The sequence below is a fragment of the Convolutriloba macropyga genome, chromosome 1 (genome assembly GCF_964194025.1).
Source record: "Convolutriloba macropyga chromosome 1, txConMacr16.3, whole genome shotgun sequence".
In the NCBI taxonomy this organism is placed as follows: Eukaryota; Metazoa; Xenacoelomorpha; order Acoela; family Convolutidae; genus Convolutriloba; species Convolutriloba macropyga.
Window position 1 is genome coordinate 4,642,728 of NC_134468.1, and position 17,582 is coordinate 4,660,309.

Below are 17,582 nucleotides of genomic sequence, written 5' to 3' on the forward strand. Positions count from 1 at the left end.
ACCAAACAATGAACCTATCAATTACGTCTTTGGCTAACTCGTTATCCGCCCAACTTAGCCCATTTTCAAAGTTAAACGAGCACCTGTAGTAGATGGTTAGCACCTACAGTAAATTAGCAAATATCCAGGGACATCTAGTGTCCTCAATTTTCAACCAGATGTCCTACAACGTAGATCAACTACCAATTTTTCGGATTGTGAAAAATTAGGCTTTCTACTTTTCTTCCAAAGATTGTAATATTTGTTTGATAATAAAACTTTTTTGTTCCTTTTTAACCTATTAAGCGAATAGCTACAGCATGAAAAGCAATTCAAAAGTCCGCCTTCAAATGACCTATCAAGGTTTCCATGGTCTGTGGAAATGAAAAAAATTTCAAAACGATTAGGGATAGTCAATTCAAGCCTTGCCGAGATATTTCGGAAACGTTCTATGATTGTTCTTTCTTGTGACGAACTGAACACACAAGCTCAAATACAATGTATAAATTCGGCCCCTGTATCAGCCACTAATTGACAGTGAATCGCAAAAAAAACTAATCCGAAAAACTGGCAAACATATTGGATTCTTTATCTTTGAATCGCCGACTGGGGTATCAAAAATATCAAACTCAATTATTTGAAATTGTCATATTTGAAGCCATCTTTTTTTTAGTAACCAGTGGTCCCAATATACGTGATAGGCAGAAAAAGACAGATTTTTTAAATCACATCTTATGTGTGTTTTGCCTGACAGTTCAAGTGTAAAATTTTTATTGTTGTATTTTAAGCCGAGCTTTTTTTGATAAACTCAGCGGCAGAAAGTAGTGATTACATTTTTATATAATCTTCAATAACAAACTTTTCTTTTTACACAGAGCTGCTGTTCAAATACTGAACCACGCACGAATTAAAAATGAGGTAAAGCAACACACATGTTCAAGCTGTTTATAACTTATTATAACTAAAAGTAAACCAGATGGCGGCTACAACCGGCGGAGGCGACCAAGCGGTACCAAATGCCAACGCTGCCGTTCTCCTTCCGGTAGTCCAGCCCCCGGACATGTGGGAACACAATCAGAACACCTACTTTTTCCAGGAATCAAACGTTTTGTTGAAGCACTGTTTCCACCCAGCAAGGAGTAAGAAAACGACGATTCCCATCAACACAGTCACTCCTCATCCCAAGTTCCTGGCTTATTTTCACAAGACTGAAATTGGCAGAAGGAAAGGTCAGTGAAATCTGGGCTCTATTGTTGGATCTCTAATGGAAAAATATACAGACGTCAGTTTTCTGGCTATTGTCGGCCTTAAATAAATTTTATTTCAAACAAGTTGTCAAATGACCAATATACTTATCAATTTTCGGTAGTGTATGAACGCAGAAACCCGATTTGATTGGCATGGTATTTGATTTGCTCTCTGCCAATCGTGGCACCAAAAAAAGTTCATACGGAATTAAAATTGTTTGATCATTTTTCTTCGGGAAGAATTTTTCAAGATTAACTTTTGTTTTCGATTAGGGTACAGCAACAATCGCCTAATTTGGTGAATTATCAGAATATATTTTATTACAACAGTTCGACTTCTTCCTTTTTTTTCATAATAACGTGACTACAAAAAAACCGATTACATGGTAGAGTAATGATAGCATTTATCATGAAGCTTCGTCAATTTGAACTCATAGATCGTGTATTAGCGTCTTATGGCCCAATAGTTTTACTGTGGGATACTTATAGGAAGCTCGAGTTTCCCCCGCCGACACGGAAAGGAATTTTTGTTTCAGTTTTGGTGACAAAAACCTGAAAATCATTTGGCTTCAGCAATAATTAATGCCATGATGTAAATCAGTTTAAACCTTTGGCTTCAACGCCGTTCGATATAAGAAAGAACAATAAGTTTTTAACTGATTCTTTTATTGCACAAGCCATTTCAATTTATAATAGTCTGCCTTCTAATATTAGACGGAAAACAACATCGAAAGCTTCCTTAAAAAAGAACTGAAAGAATATTTTTGGAAAGAATTTTGAGGGACCCAAAAGTAACTGATATGAAAGATGACATTGAGAGCATTAGATTTTAATTTTATTCTTTAATCTTTATGATGTACATATAAAATTGTGAGAACATTTTATGCTCGCATTTTAGGCCATTTTTTACTAAAGTAAGGTGAAATTTTTAGTTAGGTAATTTAATGATTTTATAATTTTACATAATGTTATATTCTTAACTTTACATTGCCTCTTTTACTATTTACTTTTTATTCTTATGTGTACCAGAGGAAATTAGCAATGTTCTTTTTTTTGTTAATCTACATAGGTCTGGACAGTCTGACCCCAAATGAACTGGCCCAGATTAGTTCCAATCTGCCCTCTGACCTTCAACAGGAGTTACTCAATGAGGACGATGGAGGAGAGAATGACAAGTTCAGACACTCACAGAAGTTCAAGTTTGAACAGTGCAAACAGGCAGCTTTCAATCTTCTCAGGTATAACGTAATTACAATCCTAATAGAGTAACAATAACTTAGTTTAAATATCCTTCTATTGGTGAAACATGTAGCCGTATTTTCTGAACGCTGTGACTAAAAAAATAAAATTGATAATAAGCTATCTTTTTATTAAAAAGTTAATTTTTTCTATTTGAATGCAAGAAAATTATGGACGCCTGGGGACATACAAAAATGCTGCATCTTGTTGCTGATGTTAGATATTTGCAATATGATTTTTTTTTCTAATGACAAACCGCGTTTTTTTCAGTAGTCTAAGCTGTATAGATACAACTGAAACAAATCAGGGTTTGATTACAGGCACAACTTTTGTGCGCAACTCACGCGGAAAAAAGCACTGAGGGTACCCACTTAATGCGAAAAGTTATTTGTAGTATAAAGCTTTCTCGCGATGATTTCGATGTTATGAAACGGTATACTTTGCACGGGACAATGTTCTTTGAAAAGTACTTTTCCCACCCTTAATTAAGAGGAGAAATAGGGGTGTATTCTTTTTATTTTTACACTCTTTACACTTTTTCTCCGTTTTTTAGGGAAAATCCTCCGCCCGGGAAATATGGTGTATTGGTTGAAAATCAAACAGTAGGGCTCCTCTTGCGATTTTGCTGCAAGCTCACAATATTCAAAGATAGTTACATATAATATAAAACTGTTTGAAGGAATTTAATAAAATCAGCTTTCTAGTGCTTTCAATTGATCTCAAAAAAGACTTGAAAGCACACAATGGTGTCGTGTGGTTTGCAATTCCATTCTCAGAGTAGTTGTTTTGAATTCGACCTAAGCAGCGACAGAAATAGGGGCAACCGTGTGCTCTCTCCATAGAGAGAGAGAGAGAGAGAGAGAGAGAGATTAAAAAAGTAAAGCTAAAGTGAGCGGCTTAATTTGCTCTGGTTGAGTTGAGGGACTGATTTCCTTCGACAGCAAGCTCTAGGCTTGTACGTGTTTAAACTTCAGTCAACACGACTGTAAATCACGAGGCTTATGACAAGCTCCGAATTAGTTCCTAGGTCATTTGTGGAGCCGACTGATGTTCGTCTTTAGTCATATGTTCGTTTCAGACTTGCTACTGTGAAGAGGGGCCTGGGTAATTTCAGTTAGTACGCGTATTAGTAGCTGCAGTGAATCAAACGCTATAGCCTAGTCAATAGTGTATTAAATAATACACAACAGTATTGGCTATGAATGATGTATTCTTTTGCTCAACACATTTCACGCATCGTAGCTCACTTCTAAAAATCCCGTCAGTTTAGACTAAGTCTAAAGTGTTTACAAAGTCGACGGGTAAAAAATTATAATGATTCTGTAGTATCGATAATTGCAGCGGCAATTATCCAATTAGCAATACTACAACAGTAGTCCCGTACATAAGTTTGAACACAAATTCACACGGTGCAGGGAAATTCTACTAAAGCAAATCAACATACTAAATTTTTTTTGTGTATTGCTTTGATGCTATAATTGTTTTTTAGGCAAAAGATTTATCCTTTAAGAAGAAAAACTTGAGAAGGATCACGTCCAGCAGAACAATTCCAAATAAATCGAATTCAACGTCAGATTTCTTTTTTGAATAGCTACCTTCAACGAAACACAATATGTTTTTTTTCGTGTTTCAAATAAAAAAACCCGATTTAATTTTTATAACTTTTGAGTTTATTGAAAAGTTTGAAAACAATCAATAGCTCTTCCCATCAACTGCTCAAGGTCAAAGACCTTTAATACTCATTTGTTTTGTTTCAAGTCTTCATTGCTGATCGAAATGCTGCCATGAGTTTTATACCTGTAAATGTAATCAAATTTCACTAAAAAGGATCTAGAACATGGATGAGAGGCGAAAATGTCTTTCCGAAAGATTTAGATTGTTAATGCATTGAATACACAATTGAGTCTCCATATGTAACTGAAAAACGCATTGATGTGTGTTGCGATTTTCGCAGAGTACTCACGAGTTGAAGATTGGAAATCAGGACACAGAAATTTGAATTCACGGTTCGAGACGTTTTCGATACAAGACTCAATATTTTATAAAATATTGCTCAAGACAAATTTTTGTTATCAAGACACAGTATCAATTTGACAAATATACTGCTCAAGTGTTTGGTTTTTGCAAGAAACTGTAACAAATATACTGCTCAAGATTTTATTATTTCAACAATTTTATTGCTGAGTTTAAGTGCTAGCTCGAGTTGCTAGGCTGACAAGACAAATTGGGATTGTGAGTTCTTATTTTTGTTCAGTTCCTTAACAATTTTTTTGCTGACGTGGCATACGCGGCTGTTTCTGATTTGCTATACACAGTTTTCTCGCTAGGGGGATGGATAATCCGGATAAAAATAGAACACAGTAATAGTTTTTGTCCTGCGCAATTTTGTTATTCCTTAAGCTCAGCTCCAACATCGCCGGCCCTGTTTTCCTTCGTGAAAACAACATCGCCAGTTGGTAGTACTGGAGCGAGCTTCACTACTTGCCTCTTGTAGTATCCATCTTTCGTTCGGATTTTCGTTGATCGAATTACTCCGTCAGAACCTTCAAAGATTTCGGTTATTCGACCCAGATCGTAATATCCACGTTTGTCACTGTCTTCCACTTAACATACAATATCACTCTGCTGAAGACCTCTGTCCGTTGTGGTCTGCTATTTCTTTCGAGTATTCAACATTGCCAAGTACTCTTTGCGGAATCTGTCCCAGATAAGTTCTGCGTAAGCTTGCGTTTGTCGGAAGAGCCTTCTATGATCAACAAATTGCTATGCACCTGATAGATACGGTAAACAAAGTTTCTTGTTGCCAAGTAGGAAATGGTTTGGAGTAATAGCTTCTAAATTGGTAGCATCAGAACTGACATGTGTCAGCGGTCTAGCATCCAGCGTCTGTTCAACAAGACACATCGTTGTTGACAGAACATCTTCCGTGACTGATCGGTTGCCCAGCACTGCATACATTGCCTTCTTGCAACTCCTAACCAGTCTTTCGCACACTCCTCTAAAGTGTGGTGCTGCAGGTGGGTTGAACTTCCATCTGAGACCTTGTTCAATCAGATGTTCTTCAATTTGCCTTTTGTTCCATATTACTATATACTCTGCCAGTTCTTTTTCAGCTCCAACGAAGTTTGTCCCGTTATCGCTTTTCATTTTGACGGGTTTGACGCTTCGAGCAATGAATCGCATAATTGCGTTCAGACATCAATCAGTGTCTAGTTTTGGTACAATCTCTATATCTATCGCACGTACAGTAAGGCATGTGAACAGACAGCACCAACGCTTTTCGTTTCTTTGACCAATCTTTACTGTGAATGGTCCGAAGTGGTCTACGCATACGTTCGCGAACACCGTAGATGCGACTAATTGTTCTTCAGGCAGATCTGTCAGTACTGGTGCCTTTGTTTGGGTTCCTGCCTTTCGACATCTAATGCATTTGTTTCTGATCGATCTCAAAGCAATTCGTATGCCTAGGATCCAGAATTACTGCTGAACTATGTTTCTGACATGTTCAGTACCTTCGTGATAACTATTCTTATGTTCATTTTGCAAGAATAATTCAACTACATGGTGCTTCCAATGTAACAGTATTGGATGCTTGGTTTCGAAGTTCAATTGACTTTTACCTATTCTGCCATGAGCACGAATAAGTCCTTGCTGGTCTATGAATGGTAAAAACTGGAGGATTTTGCTGGTTTTTAGAATTTCTTTTTCAGCTTTGAGAGATTTCATCTCTTCAGCAAACTCATCTTGCTGCAGTAGTCTGAAGATGCCTGCTTGTGCACCTTCTCTTTCGTCAACACTTAGTGTTTTTGTTGCCGGTTTGTGGTTAAATACACGCTGTACGTATGCTATTGTATATACAAGTCGATTGAAATTGCTGAATCGTTCCACTGAATAAGCGGCTTCTTCTCCTCAATCTTTGCTGAGAAGACCATTTGGTCGTTTTGTTCGTCTGCAGCAAATGTTAAATTCACCTGTTCAGGCCATTCGTTCTCTCGTTGCTTCAACCAGGCCGGCCCAGTGAGCCATTCACTTCTCTTAAGTTCGTCAACATTGAGCATTCGTATCCCGATGTCAGCTGGATTGTTAATACCACTCACATGATTCCACTGTGAAACATTAGTTGTATCCAAAATCTCAGCCACTCTGTTTGCAACAAACACTTGTTGCTTACGGTGGGAGCTACGAATCCATTGCAGAACAGTAGTGGAGTCTGTCCAAATGTTACAACTGTGAATCTTCGTTTCGTGTTCCTTCACTATCTGTTCTTTAAGTCTCGCCGCCATCACTGCTGCTTGTAGTTCCAAGCGTGGTATGGAAAGGTGTCGCATCGGTGCAACTCTGCACTTTCCGATTACAGATGCTAAGTCTGCTGAGTATTCTTTGGGATTTGAACGTAGGTATGCCACAGCGCACATTGTTTCTTCAGATGCGTCGGCAAACACATGAAATTCCCATTTGTCCTTGGCTGTGCTCAAGTATCTTCTATCAATGCTGGTTTCTGCTACTTCTGGAAGCTGCGCTTTCCACTTCAGAAACTCTTCTTCAGATTTGTCCCAATGTTGTTCATTTTTTGTCCAGATGCTCTTCAGAAGTCCTCTCATATGAACACTGGGTGGTGCAAACAGTCCAAGAGGATCAAACACTGAAGAAACTAGAGATAAGATCTTCCTTTGGGTGTTTGGGGTCTCAACTTCTTTGCTTGAACCTCTACAAACCTGTAGACTATCATCGATAATCTTCCACTGAAGCCCAAGCACGGATGAACCTTCCTTGATGGGCTCTACTTCAACCTGCTTTGTGGTTCTGTGTTGCTGACTGATCTCAAGTCCTCTGGGATTGCGTTGGTTACCACGTCGCTGTTGGTAATCCACTTCTTCAATTCAAATCCATGTTTTGAGAGAAGAGGTTGTAGTTGTTTGAAAACCTTGATTGCTTCCTCAGGTGTTTCGACTGACTTGATGAAATCGTCCATGTATAAGTTGTTTTGGATTGTTTTTGCTGCAATTGGGAATTCGTCCTCGCTATCGATGGCTACTTGCTTCAGAGCGTAGTTGGCACATGTTGGTGAACACTTTGCTCTGAAAACATGACGTTGATACTCGTAAATTTGCACAGGTTCGTTCACTGTTGGTCGCCACAGGAATCTCAGGCAGCTTTTATCCCGTTCAGGAACTTGCACTTGCAGAAACATTGATTCAATATCTGCGGTTAGGGCTATTGGTCCTTCTCGAAATCTATTTTTTGTTCCAATCAATCCGTGTAGTAGATCGGGTCCGGCTAACAACTTGTCATTTAGGCATATATCCTTGTTTTTTTGCTGCAGCGTTGCAAACACGGCGAACTTTACCCGGGTTGTTGGGTTTTATTACTGGATGGTGTGGTAAATACAATTCCTTTCCGAAAGTGCCTTTGACTTCCGATTTACCAAGGATCTTCACAAATCCCTTTTCAACATCTTTATCAATTGACTGTTGATACAATTCTTTTAATTTTGGGTCTCGTTGGAATCTTCGTTCCAATGAGTGGAGCTGACCAAGGGCCGAGCCATAGTTGTTTGGAAGATTTGGTTCTGGTTCACTCCAGAGCTTGCCCACTTCGTACCGCCCGCCTGTGAATTTTGTTGTGCTCTCTATAAACTTCTGAGCTTGTGGCTCTTTCTTTGATTGGCTTACAACATTTATTTTGGAAGCATAATTTTCTATTTCCTACCATGATTGGGTGTTTTCTGCCAATTTCACATCTTCTGTTAAGGCGAAATGAAAAACATTTTGACTTTTCTTGCCTGTCATGGGACCACTGACTACCCATCCTAATTCTGTTAAAACAACGAAAGGCTCACTTCGCGTACCAATCCTATAGTCCAATGGAAATTGAATTTCGTAGGAATCTTGTCCAGGTATGATGCCTACTTCCATCAGGTTGAATGTTCTGTTAGTGATAACATTCAGGTGTCCGAAGTTTTTCTTCAGTTCCCTGTAATCATATGTTGTGTTTCCCAACAAAATTGATGGGTGTGCAAACGCTTCAATCGATTGCACCCTTGAATGAAGTCCCTTTATTTTGATAGAAACCTTCTCTGTCCTCAAATCTTGCGTCCCATGTATGTCAGCTATGTTCAAGGTAACGTCCGTGCCTTTGGCTTGTAGTAGGTTCTTGACACTTTGATCGATGAATGATACTGTTGACCCACTATCGAGGAAAGCGTAGGTAGTCAACCTGTTACTACCACTCTGAACCGATACAGGAACTATTTGAAGAAAACTAATAACTTGGTTACTCTGGTTGATTGTTGTTGCGCTTACATTAACTGCGTGACTACCCTCTTCTATTTGGTTTTCTGAGTGTAGCAGTCTGTTGTGCTTTTTGGTACATCCATTTATACCGCACGGGTGGAATTTACAATGTTTGACTGCATGCCCTTTCCCCAGACATCCATAACATAAGCGTTCTTTTCTCACTGCCGCATAGCGATCGGTGACTTTCATACTCTTAAATATTGGACAGTTCCATGTTTTATGAGTGCCATCCGCTAGTGGGCAGTTGTTGTTTTGCATTTTCTCCTACAACAGACTGTGAATTCTTAGGGGCAGTTGGTTCTGCATCGCTTGTCAATTGAACAGTTTGATTCTGCGTTCAAATATTGGAAGCATTTTTCTGTCTCGACTTTGCGTTTTAAAGAAATATCTGGGTCTCGGAGAGTCTCAGCTTTCTTATTCACGAGTTTTTGAACTTTGTCGTCCAATTGCAGTATCTGCTGATAAAGAGCTTGATCGATCTTGATTCTTAATGACCTCAAAACCTTCCTTTTGTTTCTCAAAACCAGTTGTTTCGCAAGTTGTTGATCTGTCGATCCAAAACGCTTTGACTCTGTGACGGAGTCAGTTCTTGTGTACTTCGGGACTGCAGATTGAAAATCTACAGCTCCTTTGTTTGTTTGCTTTAATTGAGTTTTGCTTTTCAACGTTCCTATTTGCTTTGCCTAATTGGCTTGGCGTTGTTGAATTGCTCGTTGGGTTTTGTTCTCGTTCGTCGATGACCTTGTCACTTCGACTGTTGGGTTGGACAGCAGTTTATTCCACTGTTCGTGTCGGCGGACCAAATGTAACGGCTGCTATCCTTGTGTTTCACAACGAAATTTTTACACCGCCCAGTTCGTTTTGAGTGGTTACAAAATCTGTCCGGATAATTCGTTTATGCAGTTCGCTTTTGTAACTGTATATCCGCTCTGCCGTACTTACCGTTGCATTAACTAATTTAACTAACTTAGTTTTGGATTTTTTCTCAATTGAATTGGGTCCACAGATCACACAATTCGGGATCTCTATATGTTTACCAGTTCAATCGTTTTGATGAAACAAATCTAAGGAAAAATTATATGCCTGAGAAGTTTTATGAAAAATTTGTTTCTAACTTAATCATTGATGTGTGTGTTGCGATTTTCGCGAGTACTCACGAGTTGAAGATTGGAAATCAGGACAGAGAAAATTGAATTCACGGTTCGAGACGTTTTTGGTACGAGACACAATATTTGATAGAATATTGCTCCAGACAAATTTTTGTTATCAAGACACAGTATCAATTTGACAAATATACTGCTCAAGTGTTTGGTTTTTGCAAGACGCTGTAACAAATATACTGCTCAAGATTATATTATTTCACCAATTTTATTGCTGAGTTTAAGTGCTAGCTCGAGTTGCTAGGCTGACAAGACAAATTGGGATTGTGAGCTCTTATTTTTGTTCAGTTTGTTAACAATTTTTCTGCTGACGTGGCATACGCGGCTGTTTCTGATTTGCTATACACAGTTTTCTCGCTAGGGGGATGGATAATCCGGATAAAATAGAACACAGTTATAGTTTTCGTCCTACGCAATTTTGTTATTCCTTAAGGTCAGCTCCAACACCCATTTTAATAACATCATAAACAACACAAATATACCTTTAGACTTTGACTTCTAGAATTTGACTTCTAGAATGCAAACGGAACCAAAATAATTGGAACTATTGGTCGTTTACAGCGGTTAGTTTTTCTACTCCTCCCAAGTTGAGATGCCAGCCAAAAATGGATATGTCCAGAGCCTGCCAGACGAAAAATGTCAATGTTCAGACCGTCCCAGCAGACTTTCCTGCGCTCCAAACCAAGATTCGTGCTCTCCAAAATTGAAAATTTGTAATTGAGATTATAGTGCGTTCGAAAACCAATGACCAGATTTTTAAGCGTTCAAAGTTGCCTATGTCCAGACTTTCGTGCCTTGATTTTTCTTTCCGTACGGTGTAGTTTTGAACGCACGACGCTCCCTGGTGCTCTCATTTCGGTCTTTACATATCGACTTTCGGTCTGGGACCTCAACCTGTGTATGCGACACGAAAAATATAGCCCCATCCAGGTTTTCATTTCATTAAACGGGATGTGACTAAGTCAACAACGGTGCGCTAAAATTATCTCTATTTTCATCAATTGTATTTCTTCGCTGTAAATTGAGATAAACTCTGTATTTGAGTATTTTTATGACAGGAAAGTGGCGTTTACACTGGAGAACTTTGACGAGGAGGAGCAGACCGTGACTGAGGAGTTGGAGTCGTTGTTACTGGAGAGTCTGGACCAGCTGAGTGCCAATGCTGCCTATGAGAAGCGAGACTGGCAGACACAGGCCTACAAGGTATTATATACAAGAAGTTGCCCTCTTAATAAGTTACTGACGATAGTTGCTGCAAATAAAACTATGAACTGATGTTAAATAAACTTAGCTCGAGTAATAGAAGGAAATTTTCTTGCAAAAATGAATTTTTTTCCAAAAAAAATTGCATTCGGAAAAAATTTTTCTGCTAACCGTGCGTTCAAAATTACATAGTCTGGAAACATCGATAAATCGACGAAAGTTTGAACATGAACGGGCGAAAGTCTGGACATAGATAGTCTGGACATAGATAGTCTGGACATAGATGGTCTGGACATAGATGGGATAGTCTGGACATAGAAATTTTCCTCCTGGTAACATAAGGAAATACTTGTTTCCATCTGTCATCTAAACCTGGGCAGTGCATGAATAAATGTCTGAACAATGTTTCAGCCAAGAGCTTTGAAAATAACGTTTCACGTAAGTTATCGATCATAAAGGATATGTTGATGCAAATGTAAAGAATGCCTTTGTTCAAATTGCCATTCTATCGACTGTACCATTAGCACAAAATTTGACCTGACTTTGATCTACACTACCTATTATTGCATTATAGTAATCTTTACACTTGACTTGAAACTGTGGACTGACTATTAAGACCAATTAGATTCTCTTCAAAACTTTCTGTACTTCATAATAATTTCAGGGTGAAAAATAACAATTGTTAGAAGGTAATACTAGAAATACAAGGAGGCTCGGTAATGTGCGTACGCACATAATGTTCCGACCCCGCTTATTCTTGACCTAATTGGCTATCAAATGATGAAGAGATAGAAAACTTTCAGAAACATACATATCGTTCAGTAAACCACTAATGGAACACAAGAAGGCCACATTAGAGGACCGATAAAACTTGTTGTTAATAGGACTACTGGAAGTAATAAAAACCGAATAACCAACTTTAATTACGACAAAATCTCGGTGTCTATATTTTAAAAAATCATAACAAAATCAAACTCGCATCAGATAAAACCTAAACAAAACAAAATTACCTATACTTCGATAGAAAAGATATGAGCCCTGTCCTCAATGCGACCGGGTAAGAAGTCGACAAAAAGAGCAAAAAGGGGCGAAGAGTTACGTTTCTATTTAAGAAAACAATTGAATTCAAATTAATCTATATCATATTATATTAACTAAAATCACTCACATTTTCATTTATATCTCCATAGTAAACAATTGAGACCTGTCATCATCCAGTGTACGTCATACGACTACAAAAAGAAGGACAAATACCGCCAAAATTAAAATTTGCGCAAAATGGCAGTGAAGCCTTTAAAAAAACCATAAACTTGTCACTAAGAGCAATAAAGATGTTCATTTACGCGATACTTCAAAGCCAATAGGACCTACATTTAACATAATAATAACTTAATATAATACGAAATTTCGTTTTAACAGTAGTAACAAAGCCGGGAAACAATTGGTTGAAACTATAACCATTATTAAATTAACTATAGCCAAAAAAAAGTTTACAAAAAATTTTGTTATAGATCTAATGCATTTAGGCGTGAGTAGCAAGCAGTTTTACACAAAGCTGTTGCTTTTTCTTAAAAGATGGGATACAAAAAGTCCAACTGTAATGTGAAAAGAGTTTCTTATTGTCAAGTAAACAAAGCACGTCACGAGGACAGGAATTTAGAGAAGCTGAATTGCTTTCCCTTGGAATAATCTTCTGGTAACGCAACAGGACCTGTGATTCCAGAATTTAGCAGTCTGAAACTAAAACAACGGGTCCACATGGAGTAACCGCTGCGCTAGCTTTGCCTTACTAGAGAAAAGCGTTGAGAAAAGATCTGATATATCAAAGAATTATCATAAATTTCAGAACGAGAAAGCTCAATTTTTTTGCGTCTTGAATGTTATTTTGGGGCGGAAAAACACGTCTGAAGCTAGAAAAAGGACTCAATACATCCGGTTAGATCGTTCCATTTATTTGGTTGTTTTATTGATTTTAAAAAGAAGAACAGTTCCCCCAAAAGGTTTTGTAGCATTGAGGCATCCCTAAAGAAGTAGTTTTAAGCTGTCCCCAGGTTCCGTGAGGTGCCACTGGGCAGTTTAAAAAGCATGCCTCACAAAAAAGGCTCTAAGATAAAACAAGCGTCTTCTGAAGATTTTCCATGCGGTATAAGTAGTAACAATTGTACTGCATTTAGCATACAATGCTTCAATTGTCTCAAATGGTTCCATGCTAACTGCACAGACCTGTCAGAGGAAAATTTTAGGACACTGGGGAACATTAATGGATGTTTTTGGGCATGTGTACATTGTCGAAATGAAGTCGTGATTCCCCCAGATCAGTCAAACATTAAAGACGAACTATCTCAAAAAATTGAGGATATGAAAAGCAACTTGAAATCTGAAATAGAATCATTCAAAACGGAAATTCGCGATTGCATAAGAAATGTTCAAACAAATATGAATTCAAAAATTTCCGAAACAGATAAACAGCTCTCTTCAAAAACACCAAGTGACAAAAATCAAATTCAAAAAAGTGAAAACCTAAACAAATTGATTCTTTCTGGAGTTGCTGAGAAACCCAAAGACGGCAACAACTTCTTTTGTAGAGCTGATCAGCTACGTTAAGAAAAAAGTAGTAGAGATTGCACAATCTTGTGGAATTGACAAAATCATGGTTGAAGATGTTTTCCGGCTGGGGAAGTTTGATGAAGCAGCACAAAGAACACGTCCAATTGTAGTTAGGTTGACTAAACCTTGGAACTATCGACTGCTCCTGATGTGGAATCGAAAATTGAAGGCTCAAAACTTTTTTGTGAAACCGTTGTTATCCAAAGATGGTTGGGAGAAAGAAAAGAAGCTACTTGATTATCGTTCCAAATTTGCTCAAAAAGGGAACATTAACAGAGCAGAAATCAAAATTGGATCAGGAGCGTTGTTCGTCAAAAACCAGCTCGTAGACATAACTCTCTCAGTAAAAGAAACATGTCAGAAGATAGGTCATCAAACAACTTCACGCTCATGACTTGAGGAAAAACAGGTACTGAAGATAGGTTTATTGAACTGCCGGTCAGTTTTAACAATTGATCGCAGAATGAATCTCGATATTTCAATAAGGGAACATAATATTGACATACTTTGCTCAACTGAAACATGGCTTACAGATGAAGTAAGAAATTCAGAAATTTTCCTAAATCGGCAATATTTTGTGCAGTCCTGAAAAGATAGAAAAGTTGGAACTCACGGTGGTACTCTTATCAAATCTTTGTTTCAATCAAGGAGCAGAAATTGAAACAGACTTTGATTTTTTGTCATGTTCTGTTTATTTCCTGAACGACATTGTTTTAATAATCATCACCTTCTATAACCCTCCACAAAACAGCAAATACAGGGTTTCTGATACAGATTTACGAAGTTCAATAAGTATTGTATTATTTAAATTGAAGTCACTTTTCGACTCCAGTACTCAGAAAAAAATTGATAATTATGAGTGGTGATGTAAATTTTCCACATGCTGACTGGAATACACTTTCTAGTAGTAATGAATATGAAAAAGCTTTCATAAAAGAAATAGATGCTCTGAACCTTTGCTCAATCCTCAACTGCAGCTGTTGTCCCGACATCTTTTCATGCAATAATCTTGAGCAATGTAATCTAGTGGTTGAGGCTAATTCCTTCTCAGATCACAAATTGTTCATAGCAGAAATTTTTGTCAGACTCACAAGAAAAGAACAAAAGCATCTCTTCCAAAAACTTAACATCAACAAGGCAGATTGGCATTTTTTCATCTCTCATTTTGAAATCACCACTATGTCAAACAGATGTCCCAATGACTTGCTACATTGCTTTTATCAGACTTTCTACAATCCTTGTGAAAAGTCAATACCTCGTATAACAAAACACCGGCTTGACGCACCATCTTATATGTCTTCCCATAGTGTACACATAGAAAACAAGCTGAAGACGCTAAGAAAAACAAACAAAAGATCACAGGAAATTACAAATTTAGAGGTGGAGTTAAATTTATCCTTGCTTAAGGACAAACAAAATTTTATCGAGGGTTTCTGTATTTCAACAAACAACGATGCATACAAATTTTTGCGAAGACTAAACCAAGTACGAACTTTCCCCGAGAAAATGAAATAAAGAGGCCAAGATATAATGGGTTCTGAGCAAATTGCGGAAAGTTTCAACGAGCATTTTTCTTCAGTATTTATCAAAGATAACTCTGAAATTGTTGTGCCTGAAACAGCTCAACCAGAGATTTTTCTAGACGATATCACATTCAGCGCAAAAGATGTGCTAGACGAAATATCACGAATTAATTCTGGTGCCAACTCTTATGATCAAATAACACCATCACTCCTTAAAGCCTCAGCGCCGTACGTTATAAATACTATCTTGTATATATTTAGCTGCACTATTAACGCTTGCCAATTTCCCAAAGTCTGGAAAAACATACACGTGCGTCCTCATCACAAAAATGGTAGCAAAACGGAAATTAAAAACTGCAAATCAATCGCACTGCTCTGTACAATTTCTATGGTTTTTGAAAGAATAGTTTACAAACAAATTAAGAAGACATTCGAAAGGAAGCTTTGCACTGCTCAACATGGTTTTCGGCAAAAACATTCAACAGTAACCCAATTGTTACTATATTGTGATAACTTATATCAAGCTTTAGACGAAAATCCATCCCGATAACAGTTTACATGGACATTGCTAAATCTTTTGATACGATTAATTTTAATATTAGGCTTCAAAAGCTCGCTCGTTTTGGGTTTGATGAAAAGTTTTTGAAATTATTTGCTTCATATCTGGTTTATCGACAGCAGAGAGTAAAAATTTCAGACAGTTACTCGATTTTCGCAAAAATCTCAATCGGGGGTCCCAGGGATCAATATTTGCTGTGTTTTTGTTCTCCGTGTACATAAATGACCTACATGATCAACTTAATAATAAAACATTCCTTTATGCAGATGATACGAAAATAATAGGACAGATCTCAGAACGTGAAGAACTCTAGTTTGATATAGATAGAGCTATCGAATGGTCTGGTTCAAACAAACTAAATTTCAATTTTGACAAATTCAGCATTCTCGAGTTCTCATACAAAAATACATATTTCGTCTACAGAGTTATTTGCAAACGGAATTGCCATCAAAAACAACAAAAAACAATTAAAGATCTCGGATTAATTTTTACGGCCAGCATGATTTGGAATTGTCACCTCGAAGTGGCGGTAAAGAAGGGTTTTCAAACACTGAATCATTTAAGAAGAGTTATACCCCGCACCAAGAAAGAAACTGTCAAATGCACGTTGGTGAAAACATATTTTCTCTGCGGTCTTTTTTGCGTCAAATGTCTGGAACCCAGGACCACAGTATCTTCAACGCTTGGAACGACTGCAGAGATCATGTTTAAAATAAATAACTTGCCGTTCTGTTCTGGGTGACAAAGAATAGGTTGAGATCCTAATTCGAAGTCGCCTATTGCCACTCCGTTATTTTCTTGTTCTTAACAACCTAATTCTACTTAACAACATCTTAGTGGGCTTAACTTCTATGAATGCTCCGACCACTGGTCAGTAACTTTTGGTTGTCCAAAGACCAGATCAAGTGAAAAGTTTTTTATTGAAGCGAGAAAAACATTTCGGAAACGTTCTGAAGATAATTACTTTAATAGAGTAGCCCGATTCAATAATTCTTTGTCTTGACTTAACAGTTTTGCTAACTATCCACCACACAAAAATCCAAGTCAATTTCGAAGAGAAGTGAAGAACTTTTCGGAAGGGGAGGCATTGAAAAGATTCAAATATAAAAGTTACCCTTCAGGATGAAAAGTTTTCGAGAAATTTTAATTATTGAAACTTGATTTCTCCCCTAATCTGGGGAATACCAAGCTGGTTCTAACCATGTTTGGTTGAATTCAATATTATTATAGTCTCTTACTGCTGAACGCGTGATTGCCAAAGTCATGAAAAGAGATGCTCTGAAAATTTGTCCAGATCTTATGACTGTTCAATGAGTGAAAAAAACTATGGATCTGGCTAATAGGACGCATCACCAAGACCTTACAACTGTTAGAAGGTTGAGAGAGAACAACCTAATGTAAATTGTGCATAAAATAAGCTTGTCGTAGCTTGACAAGAAGCTCTACTTTTTCAACGTTTACTTGGCTAGAGAATTGAAGACTTGAGAAACAGGAAAGAACGTGAGAACGGGTTATAAGAGATGCCCAAGTTCGAGAGCTTAAGACCAGTTGGTGTAAATAGTTTAAATTGCTTTCCTTTGTCGGGGAATGGGTTTAAGACATTTTGTTTAATAATAATAACACTTTTGAGTTTTGGAGTTGTAATCTCTTTCACAATGTGAGCAATGCTTTCAACCCGACCAAAATAAAAACAAAGTTTAGAATTGAAAATTCAAAACCGCATCAACCTATTGAAAAGTAGCCATTGCTAATGAGAAATTGGGTGAAGT

At 37.6% G+C, this 17,582-nt stretch overlaps 1 protein-coding gene across 1 annotated transcript in view; it reads left to right on the top strand.

Annotated features, from left to right (window-relative positions):
• The first annotated feature begins 800 nt into the window (after positions 1–800).
• LOC142344473 (uncharacterized) overlaps positions 801–17,582 on the top strand; it is a 28,769-nt gene continuing 11,987 nt past the window's right edge. Inside the window, exons 1-4 of the mRNA XM_075396136.1 lie at positions 801–1,208; positions 2,296–2,464; positions 10,980–11,124; positions 11,536–11,562. Of these exons, the coding sequence (XP_075252251.1) occupies positions 956–1,208; positions 2,296–2,464; positions 10,980–11,124; positions 11,536–11,562 (594 nt within the window). The 5' untranslated portion in view covers positions 801–955. The remainder of the gene's footprint in view (positions 1,209–2,295; positions 2,465–10,979; positions 11,125–11,535; positions 11,563–17,582) is intronic.